At 41.8% G+C, this 24,039-nt stretch overlaps 1 protein-coding gene across 1 annotated transcript; it reads left to right on the top strand.

Moving 5' to 3' along the window:
- Positions 1-662: 662 nt before the first annotated feature.
- On the top strand, positions 663-10,947 carry LOC308379213 (transmembrane protein 114-like; the record flags this gene model as incomplete). The annotated part of the gene is made up of 4 exons (XM_080856271.1): positions 663-915; positions 1,004-1,081; positions 7,825-7,962; positions 10,685-10,947. 4 exons carry the CDS (start codon positions 663-665, stop codon positions 10,945-10,947), a joined length of 732 nt encoding a protein of 243 aa, XP_080712397.1.
- Between the last annotated feature and the right edge of the window lie 13,092 nt (positions 10,948-24,039).

Raw genomic sequence — 24,039 nt, 5'->3', positions numbered from 1 at the left:
CTTCAAATCAAGAATTCAGCAGGTTATTATGCATATTAAATTTCCTAAAGATAAAGGAAATTCTAAATAATACTAATACTAATAATAAAAACATTTTTGGATGTTGTAAACGGGACTTCTGCGGACCAACGTCGTGGCTCCGCGTCGTGGTGTTCTTTGCCCCGCAGCGTCCATTAACTTCGTAGAACTGCACAGCTCGTCGGCCGTTATCCCTTACGTATATGAAATGAGGTGCATTGCACACTACACAATATCATTTGTGACAAGTCTAAGTGTGTGTCTATGAGAGAGCGATAACTAATATTTGATGTTTAATAATTGACAATTAACCTGCTATATGTTTATATACCACATTGTAACTATCTTTATTTTTTATTATTATTATTATTATTTATTAATATTAATTTTGATTGTACATTTTATGTAAACATGCTTTGGCAACGTTGTATTGTATGCAGTCATGCCAATAAAGCCTTTTTGAATTGAATTTGAATTGAGAGAGAGAGAATGAGAGAGAGAGAGCCTTTATCATTCATCAGGGTTGAGGGGTAAACCACATTGCCATCTCCTGGTTGATAGCGGTACCTGTGACCGTTCCTAGATATAGATGCAGTTCATTCGCAGGGTCTGCCAGATAGGTTGTGCCCAGAAGGAGTGCACAGATGCACAGCACACCCTCATTCAGAGCGTCAGGCTCACTTCCAGCACCTGGGCGGCAGGGCAGAAAAAGCAGAGGCATGAGGCTGTCCATGACATCTCTCACCAGATTTGTAGGCGCCGTTGGACTCCTGAGCTTTGTCTGTCTCCTGGTGGCCATTGGAACTGACTTTTGGTACATCATTTATGTCTCTGAGCAGAGGTTCAACTCCTCTGTGTCTCTGAGCTCGCACACTGGACTGTGGAGAACTTGTAACTGTAAGTTAAGATCAATTTCAGAATACAATTTTTTTTGTGTTCATTACAAAGTTGAATTCAGAACATTCTGAATAATTTTTTTTTGCAGTTCAAAGCCAATGCTTACCCTTGGTGAATCCCTTTAAAAATGGTGGAAATTTCACATATTCAGAGATGCAAATATTACGTAAGTATACTTTCCTCTGTCTTCAATGTAAAGATTATGTAGCAATTAAGCTTATAACTGTTTTCTGAAGCTCTTATTGGCTACATGTGGTTTCATATTATGTTTAAACGTGTCTTATTTCTTATCCTTAAATCTGCATAGGAAACATTTTAAGTTTATTGTGGTTTTATTCTTTCTATCCACTGGATAAACACTTACTCTCATGTGCTAGAGTCTCAATCTCAAATGCAAATTACCATGACATCATACTTCCAGACGTCGATCGGGAATGTTATTCATGAAATTACATTTTTAGCCCATAAAACTATCACAAATTTGACTGCCAATTTATTCTGATGAAACCAGGACGGTTTCCAAAGAAACACATAAAGACGTATGACAAGGGTCATAGAAGTCCTCTGTCTGGCAAGTACTAGTGCTATACTGTCTAGTGCTATACTGTCTGCTTAACTGTTCTTTAAAATAAACAATTAATAAAATATAATAATTGTAATAACAATAATAATAATAATACATTGAATAAATAAACTAAGTTAAGTCTTTCACCAGGGTCTGCAATTCCTGGGAGGCATTGATGATGATTGCCCAGGAAAAACTCTTCCTGTATTCTCCACTCGGGGGGAATGTGAGGGAGTGTTGGGAGACGCAAATGGGAAATCATTAAACACTGATTGCGAGCTCTTGACAGTAATGAGACATGTTAAGGAGGAAAGGTGAAAATGGATGTGCTTGTAACTTCCTTCCTTGAAGTATCTTGATTACTTCTGTAGGCTTTAAGTATAGTGTCAGTTAACTACAATCTGTAAATAACGCAAATTGCGAATGGCCGCAGTGGGAGGGTGTGTTGAAATCAGAGAGACACTGTGGGTGCCCTTGCAAATCACTGATGATGCAGAACATGGGCCGCCATTCTAGCGAGTCCTAAAGCTGAAGCACAATGCAGCGGTATAGGAGCAGATTGACATGACTCATGGAGAAAGTGGCAACTCCTGTCAATGACTCTCTCTCTCTCTCTCTTTCTCTCTCTCTCTCTCTACCAAAGGGTAAGTCTGAATGCAGGCTCTATTCCATTCGTCAGTTCAGTTTAAAGGCTATGTTCTGACTTCTGAGTTCCCCGAACCTCAGCTATGGCAGTTATTTTATTCCCTGGTCATTCAGGTACACTCTGTCATTTAAAGGTGTCACAAATGTTCTCTGAATGTGACTGGGCTTTATGGCAGAGATTATTCCCTATTCAAGGATGTGCGTCACCGAAGTGAGACAGTAGTTATCAGCACAATGTCTTCATTCATAGCGAAATTGGTATGAGGGAATCACAGAATTGAACACATAGACGCCCCCCCCCCCCCCTTTGGATCATCTGGCTTGCTTGTGTGTTGTTTCTATCAATTGAATGAAGAAGAACAGAAACATAGCAACCTTTTCTCGTCATGTTTCATGGAAGTCTGATTGGTTCTGTTTAGAAAAACAAGACATAAAATATTCGGTAACTTCCTGCCTTGGATTACTTCCTGCTCTTTATATACCACTGGCCATTTACTGTTTGTTTACTCAAGTTCAAGTTCAGTTCAAAGTACTTTATTGTCATTGTCACAAAGACAACGAGACAGTTAGAGGCAGCAACAGACTTCTTCCACAGCTAAATAATAATAAATAACAATTAATAAATAGATTAATTAATATAATTAAAAAAAAAGCAATATATCTACATACATTGAGGTGCATCAATAGTTGCAGTGCAGTCCATGGGGTGCGAGGTGGGCTGGGCCGGGGGGAGATGAAGGGGGGGGGGGGGGGGGGGGGTGGTGAACTCTATTTTACCTCTCCAAGGTTAACTTTGTATTGGCTAAACATGATGCATGGTTTTGTGTTTGCCATTTGTAACAGGCCTTCATAAAAATAGGTCAATATATCCTTTTTTTCCCCCCGGAAGCAATTTTCACCGTCTACAGAATGCTGTCTCAAGAAGAATATTTGTGTGTTCTCTTTTTTTTTCTTTTTTTTTTGTCCGATGCGTATCCTGTGACACAAAAGTCTTTCAGCACGCATGGTGGTGCAAACCCGCTGAAACGAATCACTCATGAACACCCTTTTCAACCTTCCAGTGCTGCTATAACTCTCTGGAGATGGTCTTTCATGATGAAAGCTTGCATTGCCGCAATCTTAGGTGGGGAGAGTGCTAGATCTGATGTCGTGTCTCATTCACTGTCAGTCAGTGTTCCCTTCTCTAGAAGAGCTGTGCAAAAAAAAAAACTCTCTGGAGATGGTGTTAATAAATCTTAGGTGGGGAGAGTGCTAGAGCTGATGTCGTGTCTCCTTCACTGTCAGTCAGTGTTCTCTAGAAAAGTTGTGCAAAAAAAAAACACAACCATGTAACTTTTTCACAGAGTTATCTTTCATCAGGAAAAAAAAATTCTACCCACTGGTGAAGAATGGGGTAAGGCAGCTGTCTTCAGCAACTAGGAGCTTACTAGAAATAATTTAGTTTATAACGGTACAAAATGGAATTTCAGTTCATTGCCTCCCATCCCTAACCCTAACATGTGCTCAATGTTGTGTGAAATCCTCAGGTTGATTAACATGCGGAACATTTCAGCTTCGAGAAGCCCAAGAGAGAGGTTACAGGCAAAGGGAAACCATCCATTCTTTCAGAAGTCCACTTCAAAGTGAAGTGGCCTACCTAATTTAAAACACAGTAAAGCCACTGCCTTTTTTATCGTACGTAGATTAGAGATGCGCGGTTGGCGGTTGCACCCGCGGACTCCGCGGTTAAACCGCGGATCGGGCGGGTGACGTGACAAAAAATAATATTTTAATTAAATTCGGGCGGGTAGCGGTTTACCCAACGAAATTCAAAATATCTACACATTGTTAAATGTCGTTACCTACATCCAAGCACATTTTTAAATAATCAAATTTTCATCAGGCAGTAAATTGGCCTAGTTCCGTGTATGCATACAAAGCAAACAAAGGAAGCAAAAAAAGTTCAAATTAAGTGACGATGCCTATCATGTCGCGTCTCTTTGCAACGCCGCAAACCTGCAAGCTATGAGTCAGCTGTCAGTATTGGAAGAAGCCTTACCGTGTCGTAGATGAAACTGCCTGGGTTATTTTGTTTCGTTAGGCTATTAGTTATATTTTAAAACAGCCAGTCATTGTAGCCTACCACTCGTGGAATAAGGAATTTCAGAGAGATGATGGAGTGATTTGACTCAGAAGTGACATTGGGCATTGGCAGCGCGAGATGTTCAGAACTTCTAGCTCAGTAACATCACCAGCTAAGAAAGAAGGTAAGAAAAATAGTCGGAAAACTTTGATTTGCAAGGCAAGCAGGCAAGTGTTGGGGTTGTTACAGTATAAAGCCTACAATGCGGTGAAATTTCGGAATTAGGCTAACAGACTCGTTTCCTTCTAAACTAAAAACAAGGCTATTTTACCATATTAAAATGGTGTACCAAATTGCGTTTTATTACAATGATAAAAAAGTGTAGGCCTACTAGCCTATGGTAAGGTCAGGTTTGCCGATGTGCTTGGCTATTTTAAAGTTTCTCCCTAAGCATCGATCGGAGACAGACGTCACTTCACTGATAATATTCTGGGGATAGGCTACAACATAGCCAATAGGCTTTCATACTAGGGGCTTTATCCTTTAAATATCTTTGCGGCATTGGATCAGTCTCCTTTCAAGAACAGGCAAGAACTTTCTTGCGCCTATACCTAAAAACAACAGGCGGATGACGGGCGGGTGCGGTTTTGAAAATTGGTCAAAAAAATTGGTGCGGATGGATAGCGGACGGATCATGCGTTTTGTGATGCGGTTGCGGATGAAATAATAGCCCATCCGCGCATCTCTAACGTAGATACATTTCTCTCTCAGGCTTGATTTGAAGACAATGATAAAGTCCCCATAAATAATGCATATTCCTGAGCAAATAGCATACTTTGCCAAGGCAGGGGCAGGGGTGTCCCTCTCTACCTTTAAAAAGCTCTTGAAGACCCAACTCTTCAGAGAGCACCTCCCTTCCTAACTGGCACCTTGGCTTAGCCTGCACTTAAGCAGTAACAGGCCCGCACTTCTTTTTTATTCTTCTATGTCGTTTTCTATTTTAATAAGCAGTATTTATTGTTACACCAGGTTCTTAATACTCTTAGCTTGATTGTTCTCTCCCTTGTACGTCGCTTTGGACAAAAGCGACTGCTAAATTACTAAATGTAAATGTAAATGTAAGGCAATCTACAGCGGGGAAATTGGACGAGGGCCCATCTTATCTACATCTTATTTTCTTAGCAAAAAAAGGCCCTCGTCCAATTTCCCCGCTGTAGATTGCCTTACATTTACATTTACATTGTTATAAGACTCATTGTTATTAGACTCTAAGGAATATATAGGATAGATTTTCATTAAATCAGACATAGTGAGCACTGCTCTCCCATGCCCACATCCACGGCTGAGGTGCCCTTGAGCAAGGACCTAACCCCAATCACTGCTCCCCGGGCTCTCAAAAGCAGCTCACTGCTCCGGCTTAGTGTGCTTCACTGTGTGTATCACTACCCTGGATGGGTAAAATACAGAGATCAAATTCAGAGTGTGTGTATGTCACTATCTCTGCCGTGAAACAGTCACTAGTCACTAGGGCTCATTTCAACAGTAATACTGTGAGAAAATGAGATGAAAAAAGAGATGGTTTGTTGTAATTGTTAGGATTTGTACATGTTAATGTAATGTAATGTAGTTTATTTAGATTTACATTATAACAAAGATTAGCTAAGTAGTATATCAGGTGTGGTCTGGTGGCTCATTGCAGAGGGGGCGGGGACCTGTAGTGGGCCCTTAAACAGCCTATCATGGACATGCAAAACAGATCCAAGGGGAAACTTAAAGAGACGGAAGGGCAGAGAGAAATGTGGATTACAATGAGATGTGCTATTTCAGCACCATGGACAGGGCATTGGATTGTTCATTTAAAAGCGACCTGCTGATATTCAAGCAGCACAACTGCAGATAGATTATTCCAGAACCATGGTCTGTGCCATGGATTTTAATCAATTTATTTGATAATTTGCTCAAACCTGAGTCAGGTAGAGGCAGGAGCTGCTGATCATGTTCTACACTGCAGTTATAGAGTCTGTTCTGTGCACCTCAGTAACTGTCTTGTTTGGTTCAGCCACCAAACTAGACAAGAACAGACTCCAACGGACAGTCAGGTCTGCTGAAAAGATCATCGGTGCCAACCTGCCCACCATCCAAGACCTGTACACCGCCAGAGTCAGGAAACGGGCAGGAAAAATCACAGACCCCTCACACCCCGTTAACAAACTTTTCAAACGCCTCCCCTCTGGTAGGCGCTACAGATCTCTTTTCACAAACCTTCAGACACAAAAACAGTTTCTTCCCCCTCGCCGTCTCACTATTAAACAACTCATAGTAACATATATACAGTATTTATCCATGTAGCATATCTTTTTTTTTATCCCTGCACTTCTTGCACTCTCCACTTCTTCTTTGCACTATTGTATATTCCCAGCTCCTGTATTTCTCAAACTTTCATAGACCATTGCACTGTTTGTTTTTGTATTGTATTGTGTTGTGTTTTTTGTTTTTTTTTGTATTGTATTGTGTTGTGTTTGTTTTGTATTGTGCTGTAATGTATATCATGTGTAAGCACAATGAGAGTCATTTCACCAGGTCAAATTCCTTGTTTGTTCAAACTTACTTGGCCAATAAAATCTGATTCTGATTCTGAATCTATTGTAGCCAACGTGAAATGTCCTATGTCCAATATCCAAAACTCCAACAAGTTTGAACATGCCAAACTGGAACGCATTCTCGAGCTTGATCTTGTAGCACTATCCTCCTCTCATTCATCCTCAAAAAACGTTCAGATATCTCTTCCAGTGGATAGCAACGTGAGGTGTGAGAGTCCAGCTTCATGCTATTTTTTAACTTCAGGCCGCTGAAACTGAGTTTCAGATTTGGAGTGGTAGGCCTATTGTTCTGGAAAAACGATAGAAAATAATTATATTGGGAACAGATACTGTGGTGTTGAGTTTTATTTCCAATCCGCTGCACAGTATAGAAATTCATCCAACACCCGCTTAGCTATGGACACGTCTCAGACTCCAGCATAGAAGTTGACTAGATCCTGTATCCTGTTGCGTCATCTGCGGCGAAGTATCGCCGCAACCAAGACACACAGACAAACTTTATTCAAAATATACAACAGAACAACAAAAATGCATGTTCTGTCAGGCAGATTGGGTCCGAGCTGGCCCCGTTTGTAACTAGGGGAACCGTGAGTCTGGGGACCCTCATGCCCTCACTCCGCTAGTTTTGGCGGCAAAAATAGGGTCTGAGTTGTAAGCACTAAAGTACTGCAGGAATTCCAAATATTGTTTTAATTTGTCTTTCATGTCAGCATAACACATTCTTTAAGCTATTATTTTGTGCAGAATCCTGATTCTCTGTGGTCCTTGGAGATTAAATTGTGTGCAAAAATCAACGTCAACAAACACAGCCCCTCCAAGAGATAAATAAATAATAAGACATTAAGTAATAATAAGTAATTAAAACAATCGTATAGCCCGATTGAGAATAAACTCAATTTAGAATGGAGTAAAAGGCAAGTTGAAAAGAAAACAGTTATAATAATGACGGGAACTGAATAAGTGGCCATGTTCAAAAACACTGATGATCTGATGATTCCGCTGTTGTGATGGCTCTGCTTGTCTCTGTCTCCCCACAGACCTGCACGGCGCTTTCCTGGTGCTGCTGCCTCTCAGTGTGATCATAATGGTGCTGAGCAGCGTGCTCGGTGTCGTCAAACTGTTGGCAAGGGCGCGCAGGCTCCTGGTGGTGACGGGAATCCAGCTCATTTTTGGTGGTAAGGGTGTTCAACACTTTCACCCCCCCCATCCCCCCCCCCCCCCCCCCCCCACACACACGGATGAAAACTAGCTAACCAATCTAATTCAGGTATATTTTAATCAATGTACACTGTCCCTTTCAAATAAACACACACTCACCACCTCCTTATCCCCAGCAGAGTTACAGCGCAGAGCAATGGAGATGTGCAGGTTATAGATTTCTCCCTTTGTGCTTGTGCTTTTATTCTTTTTTAAAGTATCAAAGGGTCAGCAGTCTTTTGGTCCTACAGGAGGGACTGTCAAGCCCAACTGTTGTTGATTTAAAGCCAGTAACCCCAGCCTGAATTGAATGCTAATACCGTGCTGCTTGGGGATATTTGGCATTCCCGTAAGACACAACACAAAAGTAGACAATACAATGGAATAACAATCCTGTTGGCCCCATCTCTTTCCCCCTGGGCACTTTAAAACAGTACTCAAGGACCTCTCTTCGTGATGTAGCCTCATCCAACCCTTCATCAGCACAGAAGCCGTATCCCCAGAGTCAACGCCACAGGCAAATGTGCCTAAAGTAAAGGCTCCCCAGAATACTACCCAATACCTCAAAAATAATGTATTTTATTCATAGGAATTCATACTCTCATTATAGGATATCATTAATGTCAACCTTATAAAGTATGAACAGATTGAATCCCCCAAATCCATACAAATAAACATCAGCGCAAACCAGTAAGGGCAGTGTGAAATTGAAACTGTATGTGTGTGTTCAAAGTGAATGTCTGTTTGAGAATGTGTATGTGTGTGTTCAGAGTGAATATATGTTTGAGAGTGTGTGTTCAGAGCGAATGTGTGTTTGTGTGTTTCTGCTCTTTTCAGCAGAATGTGTGCCCTGTTATCCAAAGTGTGAACCACAGGTCCCAGTGCAATGTACACAGCACAGCACAGCACAGCACAGCACAGCACTGTTAAACAACATGACACAAATACATATTCTTTCCTTATTCTATAAGGGCAGTGTGACACTAAATCAAAAGGTGACATTGGAATGATTATCTATGTTCAAATAATTCTTGTAGAGAGGATTTCACATAATTGGCAATAAAGGGTAGGTTTAAAGCTTTATTAGCTAAAGGTAATTCGCAACAATGTGTCCTTTCAACTCACTCGCATCACTAGTTGGCGCCGGCTGGTTGTTTCAGAATAAATCCGTAATTCATCTACATTCATTTATCAAAAAAACTAATTTGATCGCTGGCCAATTTATATTTGTGGTCATGAAAGTTATGTAATGTCTGAATAAAAAGAATTAGATCAAGATAGGAGGCTAAACTAAAATCAATAGGCTGGATTAATGAGAATGAGTTCGACACACACCATGGGTGAGATGTAGAGAGACAACAAGTGTTATATATATTGGTTGGACTTCTGGCTGATTTCGCTGTCGGAGAACTTGGAGATTTTCACGGGAACCTAACCTTGATTGACTTTAGTTTTAACTCAATGGGCCGCTCATGAACTTCACAGCCCTAAGCAGGGCAGACTGCAGGCTGCTTCTTGTGAGCTCATTTGGCCGGCCGGCCGACCGGGAAATCTCCCGGTCGTGCCGATGTCCACTCCGCCCCTGATGTCAACCTTATCAAGCATGAACAGATGGAATCCCCCAAATCGACAAAAATAAACATCGGCGCAAACTAGTAAGGGCAGTGTGAAATTGAAACTGTGTGTGTTCAAAGTGAATGTCTGTTTGAGAGTGTGTATGTGTGTGTGTTCAGAGTGATTATATGTTTGAGAGTGTGTACGTATGTGTGTGTTCAGAGTGAATATATGTTTGAGAGTGTGTGTGTGTGTGTTCAGAGTGAATATATGTTTGAGAGTGTGTGTGTGTGTGTGTGTTCAGAGTGAATATATGTTTGAAAGTGTGTATGTGTGTGTTCAGAGTGAATATATGTTTGAGAGTGTGTGTGTTTCTGCTCTTTTCCTCAGAATGTGTGCCCTGTTATCCAAAGTGTGAACCACAGGTCCCAGTGCAATGTACACAGCACAGAAACTGTTAAACAACATGACAAAAATATATATTCTTTCCTTATTCTATAAGGGGAGTGTAACACTAAATCAAAAGGTGACATTGGAATGATTATCTATGGTCAAATAATTCTTGTAGAGAGGATTTTGCCAAATCAGATGAATGACAGCATGTTGTTCGACCACCAAGTTAGACCCATCATAGTGTTCCTTATCCCCTTTAGCTAACTGAAGTTTACACCCATCATCGGGTTCTGCAGATGCTTCAGCTTGAGCTTTAGAGAGAGATCCAACAACAGAGACATCCAACTCCTGTAACTCATTTGTCCTTGTTTTTTTTTAATATAAAGGAAACTTTCGTTAATGAATACGCATTGTTCTAAATGCCCTTGTACTAAAAGAGAATAGGCACTTCATATGAACTCCATTTTTCATTGTCAGTATGATGAAAAAATAGTACTGTCTAACAAACATTAGGAGGTTAGAAGCGGCCATCTTAGTATTTTTGTTTCCTTTTTTTAAATTTTTTTTTTTACTTTTTTCTGTCTGACTCACACATACACTTAAACTCTACAATACTGACTTGCAGTCTCTCTCTTCCTCTCTTTTTCTGTCTCACACAAACACACAAAGCAGTTTCCTCTCTTTCTTCTCTCTCTCTATCTATATGTATGTATATAAGTTATATAATGTATGTAATATATATTTGTGTTGTAGCCCTGGTGACCATGTGTGGAGTGTGCGTCTACGTGGCCTACTGGGCTGCAGCCTACAGGGTGGCAGCCAGACTCGACCTGGCTCTCAACGGCGAAGGCACCAAGACCCTCGATGACGGCGTGGACATCCGCTTCGGCTGGTCCCTGGCACTGGCCTGTGTGTCGATGGTGACCGAAGCCCTCACAGGCGTCACGATTCTGGTCATCGCATGGAGAATGGGGCACCAAGAGACGAGAGAGGACCAGGGCTTCGAAATCGAATAACACAAATCAAATCAAAGACCACATGTTCATCCGACAAAGACGGATCATCTGATTTGGGCCAGGGGGATTTTCCGGGACCAAATGGCTCCTAACCATCTGGAAATGCTAGACAATGACCTGAGTTTTACAGGCAGCCCCAAAGGCAGCAAATGTGAAGTGTCATTTAAGCAAGGCAGACACACCGAGCATTGGGTTCCAGTTCTGGTTCTGACTCTGACCTTCATTAGGAGATCACACCTCAAGTGTCATGGCTCTGGGGGTTTCATGTAGCTGTTAGCGTATCTCCGGAGGGTTGTCATGACGAAACAGCATGAGATTAATGAAGTAGGTTGAAGGGTAAGGTTACGTGAGAAATAATTCCACTGTTGGGAATGTATATTATACTGGGGAACACACACACACACACACACTGTAAATATACACACAGATACTCGGTCACACACATACCGCACATTGTACACACACAGAAACACACTCTTGTGTAATCACACTCACCCAAACACACTCATTCACACATACAGTATGTACATACATATGCATTCATTTTTATGACGAGAGATACATTTACACACATATCCATATGACATATCCACTCAATTCACGATAAGTATTTTCTTGCAGGCACTTTACAGATTTAATTTGCACAGCAGATTTCTTTCTATCACACACACACAATATTCTACAGTTCCTAAATGTCTTTGGTATTTACGTCACAAACGCTCAGCACAACAACAACAGATTGCTATCTGTCCTTGTGGAATGGTAATTATATTTAAGTAAGATTGATGTATGTTGTTATGAGTTACCAGGTCTACCATATGGATCCGTGACTGAAGCAACCTTTCAAAAGAAAGGAATTAGGAGCAGAACATGGAAAACTGATAGGATAGCACCCCATGCCTTTGTGCAAACTTGCTTCATTCGGCTTTGGAGAGATAACTTTCCTCTCTGGAAAGTTATCGACACCCAACTGCGGCCAGCTGCCTTCAAAACTTGTATTCCTGCTGGGATATAAACTGACTGGATGTTCCAAACACAAATGTATTTTATATTATGGAACGAGCTGTGGTGTGCTTAGTGTATACTTACCATCAAGTGTTGAGAAATGTCCATGCATTTAAAAAGTGACTTAATGTTCTTGTATCAAATTAAGTCTTAACAGTATTATAAAGTTGTTTGTTTGTGTTGAACTGCGGCAAATAAATATGTACCATCCGCTTTGGCAGAATTTGCAGTCCCAGTGTGGAAATGTACGGTTCTTTGCACGACTGCGATTTGAACCTCAGCATGACATATTCTTGCAGGGCATGCAGCACATCACATCGACATAAGATCAATTCTGGCTTCAATTTCAGGACCAACCCATTTGTGAAAGTGGTAGGGGCGGATGATAGATTACCTGGTGATAGATATTACCTGGTGATAGATATTACCTGGTGATGAAATGGCCCAACTGTCACAGCATGTGCTAAAACACTCCAGTTCTGCATCACTTCTAGGAAACAACCAGGCTTGAGATCATGTCTTTCAAATTGCCTCAACATCAAATCACATCTGTTTTGAAAAGCATATTTCTAGTAGCCCTCCTCAGCACTGTGGCACTCTCATATTGATTAAATTAATTCCACTTCAATTCCTAACAGTAATATTTTAAAGCACACATATGTTATACATTTACTGTACTAAACTACTGTACTGTACAAAAAAAAAAATCCTATTCCGTAGCGTAACATCTGTGTTTTGGCCTGTTCATTCCGCTCACTGCCCATTTCTCCAGGGCCATTTTGACTCCCCGGGAAGACCGATAGAAACACGAACACAGCGTGCGACCGCCATGGAAGTAAGCAAATGAACTGGACCAACAGTGATAATGTTTGATTCTACCCTACCGAATAAGCCTCGGATATAAATGATTCTTGATTTTGGGAATGCATACAATTTAGGTTTTCTTATTAGACTGCATGTGTTAGATTCATGCAATAGCTCAGGCTTATTGTGGGCTATAAACAGAAAGTAGCTTCACCTGCATGTACCCTAAGGGTGTGCACTTCTATCAGTAAGTTGTTTTCTTCTGAATTGGCTTGATTGAATTACAGTAGCTTGCCATCAGAAGGATAATGTGCTGCAAACCTTCCAAGTACAAAACGTCTTAGACTTCAACTGTGTACTGGGATTATTGTGTTTGTGTTGTCCTCTGGTTTCATCAAGATAGACTTTTTAATAATGAAAACCCTGCACTTGTGTCTCGCCTGTCATCATTACAGGAGCGTCAACTGGGAACACTGGTCTGAATCATCTGAAGGGCAAACAGTGGCTCCTGAGTGTACAGCTCATAATGGCACACTCAGTGGCGTAACGTAGTTACGACTGGCCCAGGTGCAAGATATTATGACGGGCCCTCTAGTGTACTAAAAGAAAAAGAAAATCTCAGTGTTCCATACGTAACCGCACCTGCTGCACCCCCTACGGTTACGCCCCTGGGCACACGCACTCAGTTACGTCTCAGGAGCTCTCAATTTAAAATGAGATACTTTTTAGTGTAGTGCACTGCAATTTCCTGCTGAGCCGTCAGGCCATTTTGAAAATGACAACCCGACTGAGAGACAACTGACTGGAAAAGAAAGAGCTTCTGAAACGCAGTCAGGTTATCAAAATCAATTCCAGAACTCAGCATGTTTAATTAAACTGGTGTCACACACACACACACACACACACACACACACACACACACACACACACACACACACACACACACACACACACTGGTGCCACTGAGGAGGTGTTGAGCACTTGCCAGATACTTCTTGGATTTAGAAGAAAATCCACCCCCTACTGTTGCAGTTGGCCCTAATTGCATGTCGAGGTGCCTCTCAGCACAGTTCACCCACTGTCGCTTTGAGACTGAAAACGATCACACAAGCCCTTGGCCATCCTTCTGGTACGCCGTATGCCTCTGTGGCCTCTGCAGTGTGTAAACACATCCCTTATCTGGATGCAAATAGAATGGCTAAAAGTGGGAGACAGAGAGAGAGAGTGCTTTTAAGGACAGCGACTGAGGGAAAACATATTAATTGACTGCAAAAGGGAGTGCTTGACAGCAAAACGATAATTATTCAAAGCCTCTGAAGCAGATACCTCAAACCTACCTACTCATACACGCACGCACGCGCGCCACACACACACTGAATATAAAATAGGGGATATTGAATGAATAAATCTCAAAAGGTCTGTATGCTGATTAGATGAGTAGTTGACAATCGCCACAGGTCTGTCCGTTCAGAATAAGAATGGATGCCAAAGTTCCAATGATGACGGGGTTTATTGCACACACACACGAAACATGACTTGAACGCAGGCACGTGCACAGACATTTTGGGGGGCAGGTGCTCAAACCAAAAAAAATCGCCAAATTTATGTTTACAATTTAAAACAATTATAATAAATAAGTATATTCTTTCTCTTATACTCTTTCTGCCTGTCTGCCTGTCTGCCTGCCTGTATATCTCTCTTCATTAAACATGAAAAACGTCAGTTAACAGCAGGACAAGGATTTGAAATGAGTGAGTTTTTTGTTTGTTTATTTTTTAGGAAACGTCGGACCAGTTGCATGTTTTCAGCTGCGCTAATGTTGTGGTTAATTTATCACCAAACATCGTCGGGGGATTGCACAAACATTGCATTACCTGTTTGTCTGATGCTGCAGGTCAGAGAAGAAGTTTTGGCCTTGCGCTCAACACTGCATGCGCACTAGGAGGAGGGAAGGGCGCGATGGGGGCTTGTGAGCGCCGCAGGGCGAAATTTTCACAAGAACTAAAATAAATGCCCCGTCAGATATCAAAACACATTCTGGGGAAATTGATGACAGAGAATAATTTTGATTCTGAAGTATTGATGAATGAAGAAACAAGTCCGAGCGGACAACAAGATGCGTCAACTCAACTCTGCCACCTTGTGGACACAGGAGGGAATTACAATTGAAAGAATGCGTTTCAGACAGACCGACCGACCGACCGACAGACGGACGGACATACCCTCTTATAGAGATGCCGGACGCATCTAAAAATTGGGCTCCAGCAGAAGGGGCACTTTTCTCATACAGGGCAAATGGGTGATGAGCACCACTAGGGGTCTATCTGTGCACGTGCCTTCTAGAACGTTGCAGATGAATGAATGATGCCAGTGAATACAATTATCTTTGTGAGGGACTTATATCCAAGGCTGATAATGAACTGAATGAAGACCATGAACTGAATGAAACAATAGTCCGTGAATATAACTATCCTTCTAAGGGACTTATATATCCATGGCTGTTGAACCCGTGGTTTCTATGAATGATAAATAAAGACATACAGATATTAACAATAATACATAATAAAGACGAAACAGCAGGGACGTGCACAGGAATTTGGAAGGGCAGTTGCTCTGCCCTGGAAAAAAGGGGCAACACATTCTTTTTTTTGTCACAGCCGCTGCCATCTGATCGTACATTTTGCCAATATCATTTTAAACTCTCACTAGCCGCCACTGCCACCGCGTATATACATTACACAACACATACAAGTGCAGAAATGGACATTTGAATTGCACTTGGCCTCTAGGCATAATGGACTGTTAAGTTACACTGAACATAAGATGGACTCTAAATAATGATTTTGACACTGATGGAATTTGCTATGACCTGATTTGTAAAAAAAAAAAAAAAAAACCTTGTACTTGTAATGTACTGATATTTGAACTGATATATATCATTGTATTGTTGTTAATTTGTTATTGTACCTGTTAAGCCGGTAGCAATAAGGGGGCCGGTGTGTAGGAGCCAATTGTACTTTAGCTGGATTTTCTTTGATTGAAGGTTGAGCCACCCTGCTGGCAGAGCTAATTACTGACACCTGGTATTTTGATTAGTATCGCCTCACCTGTGTTAATTTAAGATGTGAATAACCACTAGGCTAGGGCATTTGATTTTCGTGGAACCTGTCGTTTGGAATATTGGAGCTTTGGAGACGTTAGCAGTCATATGGTTTTTCAATTGATTCTATTGGTTTTACTTGCATCTGTTTGTTTTAGTCGAATCTATCTGTTTTAGCTGCATCGTCAACTTTAATATATTTATATTTCTGTGTCAATTCCTAAGTAATCAAACATAAGAAACTATTGAAAACTCTGACGGCGTCTATAACGAAGTGACTTGATGGAGACACTACACTTAGCCTTAACAGGTTTGGTTGTTTTAGACCAGGCCAAACGTTTCCTTTGTGGGCTGATGTCATACAAACCTAGATACATGTATGGCATCTAGAGTATAGATGGAGGAAACTAACGTTACACGTTTGCGTCATGGAGTTCTTTGCCTCCACTTCGTTGAATATTTGTGTATGACAGAACACTTCCGCGGGCCGTATCCTTTACTTAAGAAACATCCTCAAACAACTCGACCCTGATATATGGGAATGCAAACCCAGGCTGGGCTTTGTCGACAGGCTAAGAAGAACACCCCGAAGGATGCCATTTGTATTGAGAAACGTCAATACAGTCATGCTGTAATGTCAAAGCTTTATCACCCCGAGGTGCTGTTGGACTGTCTAATCAATATGAAATGCATATTAAGTGAATATACGGTGATTACTTGTGGAATAATAAGTAGGCTTAGACTTTACCTAGGTACTTTCAGCTAGGAAGATTTGAATACAGATAGGCTGTGCTCTACACTCCAGAATTCCCGTAAATGTTCCATAAATGGCAGCTCACAATGAACTCAAAGTGTTCTGTTTTGTAGCGATTGGATTGATTCAATTATGCAGTGATTTCCGCTGCTGGATATATTTGCACATTCTCAAAGTCGTGTTGTTGCCGACTCGTACTGCTTGTGGCCTCTCACTTAGGAAGTCCAGAATCCAATTGCAAAGGGAGGTGTTGAGCCCCAGCTGGTCCAGTTTACAGATGAGTGGATGTGGCAAGGCCCCATTTTCAAAATGGCGGCAGTCAGATCCTTAAAATTACCATTACTCCTTTGTCTACCTCCAAGACCAGGAATACTGGTGCCTGATACATGTTTTAGCCATGTAATATTTAATAAGCATATTGCAAGAAAGATAAGTGAGTTCAAGTACAATTATATATTAAAGTAATTGGTTACAAGCATATATATGCTAAAAGTAATTAAAATTACCATTAAGTAATTGCATATTTCTCCTTTTTCAAGCACTACCCCTCTGTAAAGAAAGAGGGAATATGCAATGGGTGGAAAGTAAAAATTAAAGACCCAAATGACCATGTCACTATAATGACAACGGTGAACATATGCAAGAATGGAACTGTCATGATACAGGGAAACCTAAAAGAATTCCAAGTTGCCTTTAGAAAAATTGAAAGAAATGGCTGAGATTGAGAAGCCTCTTGATAACAAGAATCCTCAGAGGGAGAGACCGAGTGTGCCCCCACTGTCAATAGCAGAGCAGAGGACACAGCTGATTCCCCCTCTTCAGAACAGGACCAACTAATACAAAACTCCCTCATAAAGGAACAATTCACACAACTCGAAATTGAAATAATTAAACTCAAGGAGACTGTTTTCATTACAGTCCGAAAGAGAGCCACAGCAGAGAAGGGATGGCTCAAGGCAAGATCTCTGTGTCTTAACAGACCAAGTGACAGAAGAGAGGAGAGAGAGCTGGCAGCACTCAGAGTAGAGCTGAGGGCCAGAGACTCCACAGTGCAGAGCCTTTAGAAACAGCTGTTTTCAATCAATCACCATCACCCAATACCTGCACCCAATACCATCTCACAGGCCACCACCAGCAGCAGCCAAACAACACCCCCTGCACCCAATACCTGCACCCAATACCATCTCACAGGCCACCACCACCAGTAGCCAATCACCACCCCAATACCAATCAATACCAGCCGAAAGAAACAGTCTCCCTCAGCACCTACCAGCACTCAGGCCACCCCCACTAGCCAGACAACATTCACCGAATCCATTATCTAGGAACAGGACACAGGAAATCCAGAGCGAGTATACATTGTTTTTCTAACGGACTCAAACGGTATATTCATCAATGCAAAAAAGCTGTTCCCAAACCACCATGCAACCAAGATCTGGTGCCCCACTACTCAAAAAGCCCTTTCTCCTGGATGAGAGACAACTTGGATCACCAAGTCACATCATCATCCACACTGGCACAAATTACCTTAGGAGTCAGCAAGACAGAGTGGCTGTTTCACTGAGAGCAGTAATAGAACAGGTCTCTAGCACATTTCCACAAGCAAGGATTGTGATATCCACGCTGCTGCCCAGAAAAGATGCCCACCTCCTCACCATCCACAAGATCAATGCCAGCATCTCAAGGGACTGTGCACTTCGGTCAAACGTCCACCTCGCCCATAACTATACCATGAACACAAAATATCTCTATGACCACGTCCATCTGCATAAACGTAGTCCCTGTGTTTGCTAAAACCCTGAAAGATGCTGCCTTCACACAGACAACCACCCCCCAAACACACAACAGGGGAAACACAACCACCCCTCCATCAATAGCACGCCGCCCACACAGCTCGCCACGCCCCGGAAAACAGAGGAGGCCCCAGGAGAGGCCTGGACAAATGGCTGGGCCGCCTTCTGTGGATGGACATGTGCCTACACTGTCACATGGTGCAGCTTCACCACCCCATCTTCTCCGGCCCCTTTCGACCAGGGACACCTATGCCCAGGCGCTCAGTGGTACAGGACTCTCTGCCGGCAGAGAACTCGGAGATATTCAGCAGATGCTCAGCCTCATCTGTGCTTGCCTAATTGGCAGTGGATTGTGGCCAGACAAGCAACAAAAAACAATAAATCCAAATGGATTCTCTTTCAATTAGTACGTGGAACATACAGGGGTTAAGTTCATCAACCTTTGGTGAGCCTCAATGAGGATTTCCAAAACTATGTTGAAAACATAGACATAGTAAGTTGCAGGAGATAAGGTGCACAACTTATGTGGCTACTCACTGTCCTCCTCACTACAGAGAGATCGTACTACCCTCTCAGAAATGAGTACAGTTTGCAAAGGCAGGGCCTCAGGGGGATTAATCATTTGGTATAAATCCAAATTATATAAGCACCTAACCCTAACCCTTTTAGTGCTAACCCTAACCCACCAATGAACGCATAGAAGACGACTATCTAAATTGCTATTAAATCCGGTTAGCATCATTAGCATTTGTTTAAAACTCTTGCGTTCAAGTTGACTGATCATCTCAATATCAATGTTTTACAAGACTCCCAAGTCTTCAAGGTAGGCCTATGTATTGAACCGTCCAATGAATTCATGGACCCAGAAAACATGGGATTAGACACCAAGATTACTTGGCGAGGTCAAAAAATTAAGGAGTTCCTGCCCAGTGCCCATCTTGGACGCCATCTTGAAAAAATTACATCTTTCTAGTGGTCAAACTTTGGTAATCTTTTAGTATGTTACTTAGGACACCTAATACTACAAGAAATAGCTGAGAAACCTTTTGTTAGAATTTTTTTAGGGTTAGGTGTTATTTTTTCATATGCAGCCGCCTATTACACCATAAGAGATGCGTCTAGTTAGACTGTCTTTCTAAACAGTCACATGTATTTAATATAACAGTGGTGGTCCGTCAGGGCCTTCAAGGCCTTCTCTGCTGGCCTAAACATCATCAGAAAATAAATGTAATAAAATACATTTAATTTTAATATTTTCTTTTCATAAATATGTATTAAATTATTCCCCATAGTCCATTATCTTCATTTCATAGCTTCCAGCGTTGTTAATTTATGTTAGAGCTTTCATCCAATCATATTTCAGCTATCATGTGTTGCCACGCTCCAAGAAATCTTCCCCGAGAACAGAAATCTACCCTGAGGCCTTCAGAATTCACATTGAAGGCCCGTGTACATCTGATTGGTTATCACAACTGGCTATTTCAGTTCATTTAAGTTGAATGAACTGAAACAGACAGTTGTGACAACCAATCGGATTTCGAGTTGGCGACATTGGGCCTTCTAGAAGGCCCGGAAGATTTCTTTCCTCGCGTTGAACGTGACACGTAAACGTCCTTTGATTGGATACTAAGGCAGACCGGTGCAGTGCTTCAGTGCTCAGTTTAGCTGGCTAATGCGAAAACGACGTACATCGGTTTCAATGCTTATTATGCTAGTTGTTTCAATTGGTAAGACTAAATATAATTACATTAACCAACTCAAATAAACTAGTTTATACCAACTTGATAATTCCAGTTTTTGATACAATTACAACGCCATTTTCAAGACGGAACTTTCAAGAAAAACTGGATATCGTGAGGATGGGAAGTTTAATGAAACTGCTTTGCAGGTGGGACAATGCGATGTTTAGTGGACAAACTTGTTAAAGCTCACATAGGCTACTTTCGGTGGACTTAATAAAACTTTGTAGACTAATCCCTGAAAATCGCCTTTTATTTTTAAGTTGTGACAGTAATATCCAAGCGATCATATAACTGAGAGTTTACTACTCTTAATGTATTGTTAATACGGGTGTATTGATTTTAAATGCTCCGGAAATATTAATAAAGTCTGTTGTACTCGACTATGTTAAGGTGATGCAATGCTCACTTATCCTGCCTTTCTGTATAAATATAATGGTTCGAGAGCCATGGCGTCGTAATGATGGTATTAGGAGGTGGATTCACTCAGTTTAACATCGTGTAGGACATCGCTGAAGGCCTAGTCGTGAAATGCACGGACCGCCACTGTAATATAATATATAATACTATGTACTATAATAATATATAATAATAGTATACAAGTCCTTTGGGGTGTCCTGGGTAATTGTGGCTGAAGTCTTTTTTCTTTTTTTTTTCCATTGCGCAATTGTACATTATTATGAAAGAAATCACCAGGATTTAGATTTAAAAATAGACTGGTGAAAAAAAGTTATTCTGGATCAAAGTAAATCACTGCAGCAGGTCAAATGGTCTTTCAAACTTTTCAGCAGCTGAAAAGCTGTCCTACGTTCCGATTTTCATACCTCCATGAGTATACTTATACGCAGTACACAGTACACACTGGTACGCAGATTCTCAGCAGGTGAGTGTTGTTCCAAATCTAATACTCCGTGGTGCACTTACCGGAAATTACAGAGTATACCTCCCTAAGAGTTGTCATCACGCTGTGCGTTAGCAAGCACGTTGTTAGCAAGCGAGCATTCATCATCAGCTACCGACAGTGACATGGCTAACGTATACATCCCTAATGAATTCAGACAATTCTTTGTTAATCAATCACGGCATAATTGCCCCCGTTCGTCAAGCGAAAAGTGTCCCAATTTAGTGTCTCTTCGTCGGTCTAACTACAATCCCGGGTGGGGGGATAGCCAGCTGCTTAGCATAACTGCCATTCAGAACCAATGGTAATGCTACCAAGCTAGGCTAGCTAGGTATGCTTACTGTCGGTATACATCGTTAAAAACCACCTAAATACTCATGTCACTGGCTTTAATTTGAGAATGGCATGTTAGTAGTACATTTAATATCAGTACAGTTGTTTAATTACTGCTGATATTGACATTTACGGTCTGTAGCCTTGTGGTCTACCGACTCTGCTATCGTAGCCACCGTAGCCATTATGTCCGCCATTGATTTCTAAATAAAACGAAAAGCTCTGCCTGGCTCCGTCTCTTCCGCTACGTAGTCAAGATGGCGGCCGTTGAGAATGGAAAGTGTACCCTGGTACTTGTACTGCATATCTAATATCTAGTCTAGACAAATACAGCACTAACCATGTGGAAATCAAGGGTAAAATGTATAAACTTCCACAAGTCTATAATTAAGCGGTGGATGTTTACTCAGCTTCAACCCTGATTTGCTTTTCATTTAGTGAGCCAACACCCCATAATGATTACGTCACCATTATATTATTCTGTCAAAGGGGTTTGAGGGCTGTGACGTGCATGGAATCAAACGTGTGTGTACCGGTAGCCACTTTGTTTGAATAGCTCCTCGACTGCAGGCTTTTTGATGAAGACAAACCGGATAGCGAAACAAATGTACACCTCAACCAGCCCCCGACCCCCACCCGTTCCCTCTCTACCTCCGAAACTCCCTCCTTTCCTTTAATTGCAGTGCTGTTGTTGCTTCAGTCTTAAGCCCCAACAAAATCAATATGTCCTGACAATGCCTATCAGCACCTGTTCCATCAGAAGGAGACACACCACCACTGCGCTACATGCTTGGCCTCTCCCCCTACCACACAGGACCACAATGAGCCTATCATGTGATTATGAAACTGCTCGATTATCTGAATTAGGTGTGCTCAGACAATCGAGCGTTGCCAAGGAGGCTGTGTGTGTGAGTGTGTGTGTGTGTGTGTGTGTGTGTGTGTGTGTGTGTGTGTGTGTGTGTGTGCGTGTGCGTGTGTGTGTGCGCGTGATCTGCTTCAGAGGCTTTAAATATTTATCGTCTCGGCTGATGGGAGGTTGGGGATTTTTGGCTTTTGTTGTTTATGTTGTTGTAAAATCTCAGAAAACTTGAAAGGATAACGCTATTACCTTTGTAATTAAATTTTCTGTACATCCCTAATGTGCCCTTCATTCAATAAATAAAATACATTAAAAATATATATATATTTATCGTCTTGCAGTAAAGCACTCCCCTTTGAAGTCAATTATTATAGTTTCCCCCTCAGTCGCTGTCCTAAAAAGCACTCTCTCTCTCCCACCTTTAGCCATCCTATTTGCATCCAGATAAGGGATGTGTTTACACACTGCAGAGGCCACAGAGGCATACGGCGCACCTGAAGGATGGCCAAGGGCTTGTGTGATCGTTTTCAGTCTCAAAGCGACAGTGGGTAAACTATGCTGAGAGGCACCGACCTCGACATGCAATTAGGGCAAACTGCAACAGAAGGCGGATATTCTACTTCATCCCAGAAGAACGTGGCAAGTGCTCAACACCTCCTCAGTGGCACTAGTGTGTGTGTGTGTGTGTGTGTGTGTGTGTGTGTGTGTGTGTGTGTGTGTGTGACATCAGTTTAATTAAACATGCTGAGTTCTGGAATTGATTTTGATAACCTGACTGCGTTTCAGAAGCTCTTTCTTTTCCAGTCAGTTGTCTTTCAGTAGAGTTGTCATTTCAAAATGGCCTGACGGCTCAGCAGGAAATTGCAGTGCACTCTACTAAAAAGTATCTCATTTTAAATTGAGAGCTCCTGAGACGTAACTGAGTGCGTGTGCCCAGGGGCATAACCGTAGGGGGTGCAGCAGGTGCGGTTACGTATGGAACACTGAGATTTTCTTTTTCTTTTAGTACACTAGAGGGCCCCGTCATAATATCCTGCCCCTGGGCCACTGAGTGTGCCATTATGCGCTGTACACTCAGGAGCCACTGTTTGTCCTTCAGATGATTCAGACCAGTGTTCCCAGTTGACCCTCCTGTAATGATGACAGGCGAGACCCAAGTGCAGAGTTTTCATTATTAAAAAGTCTATCTTGATGAAACCAGAGGACAAGACGAACACGATAATCCCAGAACACAGAGTCCAGCTCAAACACAGCAGGGTATAGAAACAGGAAGGGCAAGACTGACGTGGACGTGGTTCACATGGCTGACATCTTCATGTTAGGTTCAGCCAGTTAGCATCCAAATTTACCTCAGATGTCTTTAAATGTGTTGGACCATGGGTGCCCACCTCCAGCACCATTTCCATGAAAAGCCAATCAAAGACCGAATAAAAATTGGTGGATGTTGAAAACTGACCATGATGATGGTCACAAAGCAATTTGGGAATGCGCAGAGTATTGAAGTTTGCATCTGTGGTTTGCTGGAAGGGTTACATTTCGCAGAATAAAAACCTATAAGCAGCCTAAATTAAGTCTAAGACGTTTTGTACTTGGAAGGTTTGCAGCACATTATCCTTCTGATGGCAAGCTACTGTAATTCAATCAAGCCAATTCAGAAGAAAACAACTTACTGATAGAAGCGCACACCCTATGGGTACATGCAGGTGAAGCTACTTTCTGTTTATAGCCCACAATAAGCCTGAGCTATTGCATGTATCTAACACATGCAGTCTAATAGGAAAAACTAAAATTGTATGCATTCAAA

Source organism: Sprattus sprattus (genome assembly GCF_963457725.1).
Source record: "Sprattus sprattus genome assembly, chromosome: 18".
NCBI lineage: Eukaryota > Metazoa > Chordata > Actinopteri > Clupeiformes > Clupeidae > Sprattus > Sprattus sprattus.
This window is presented reverse-complemented; position numbering and strand designations above follow the sequence as displayed.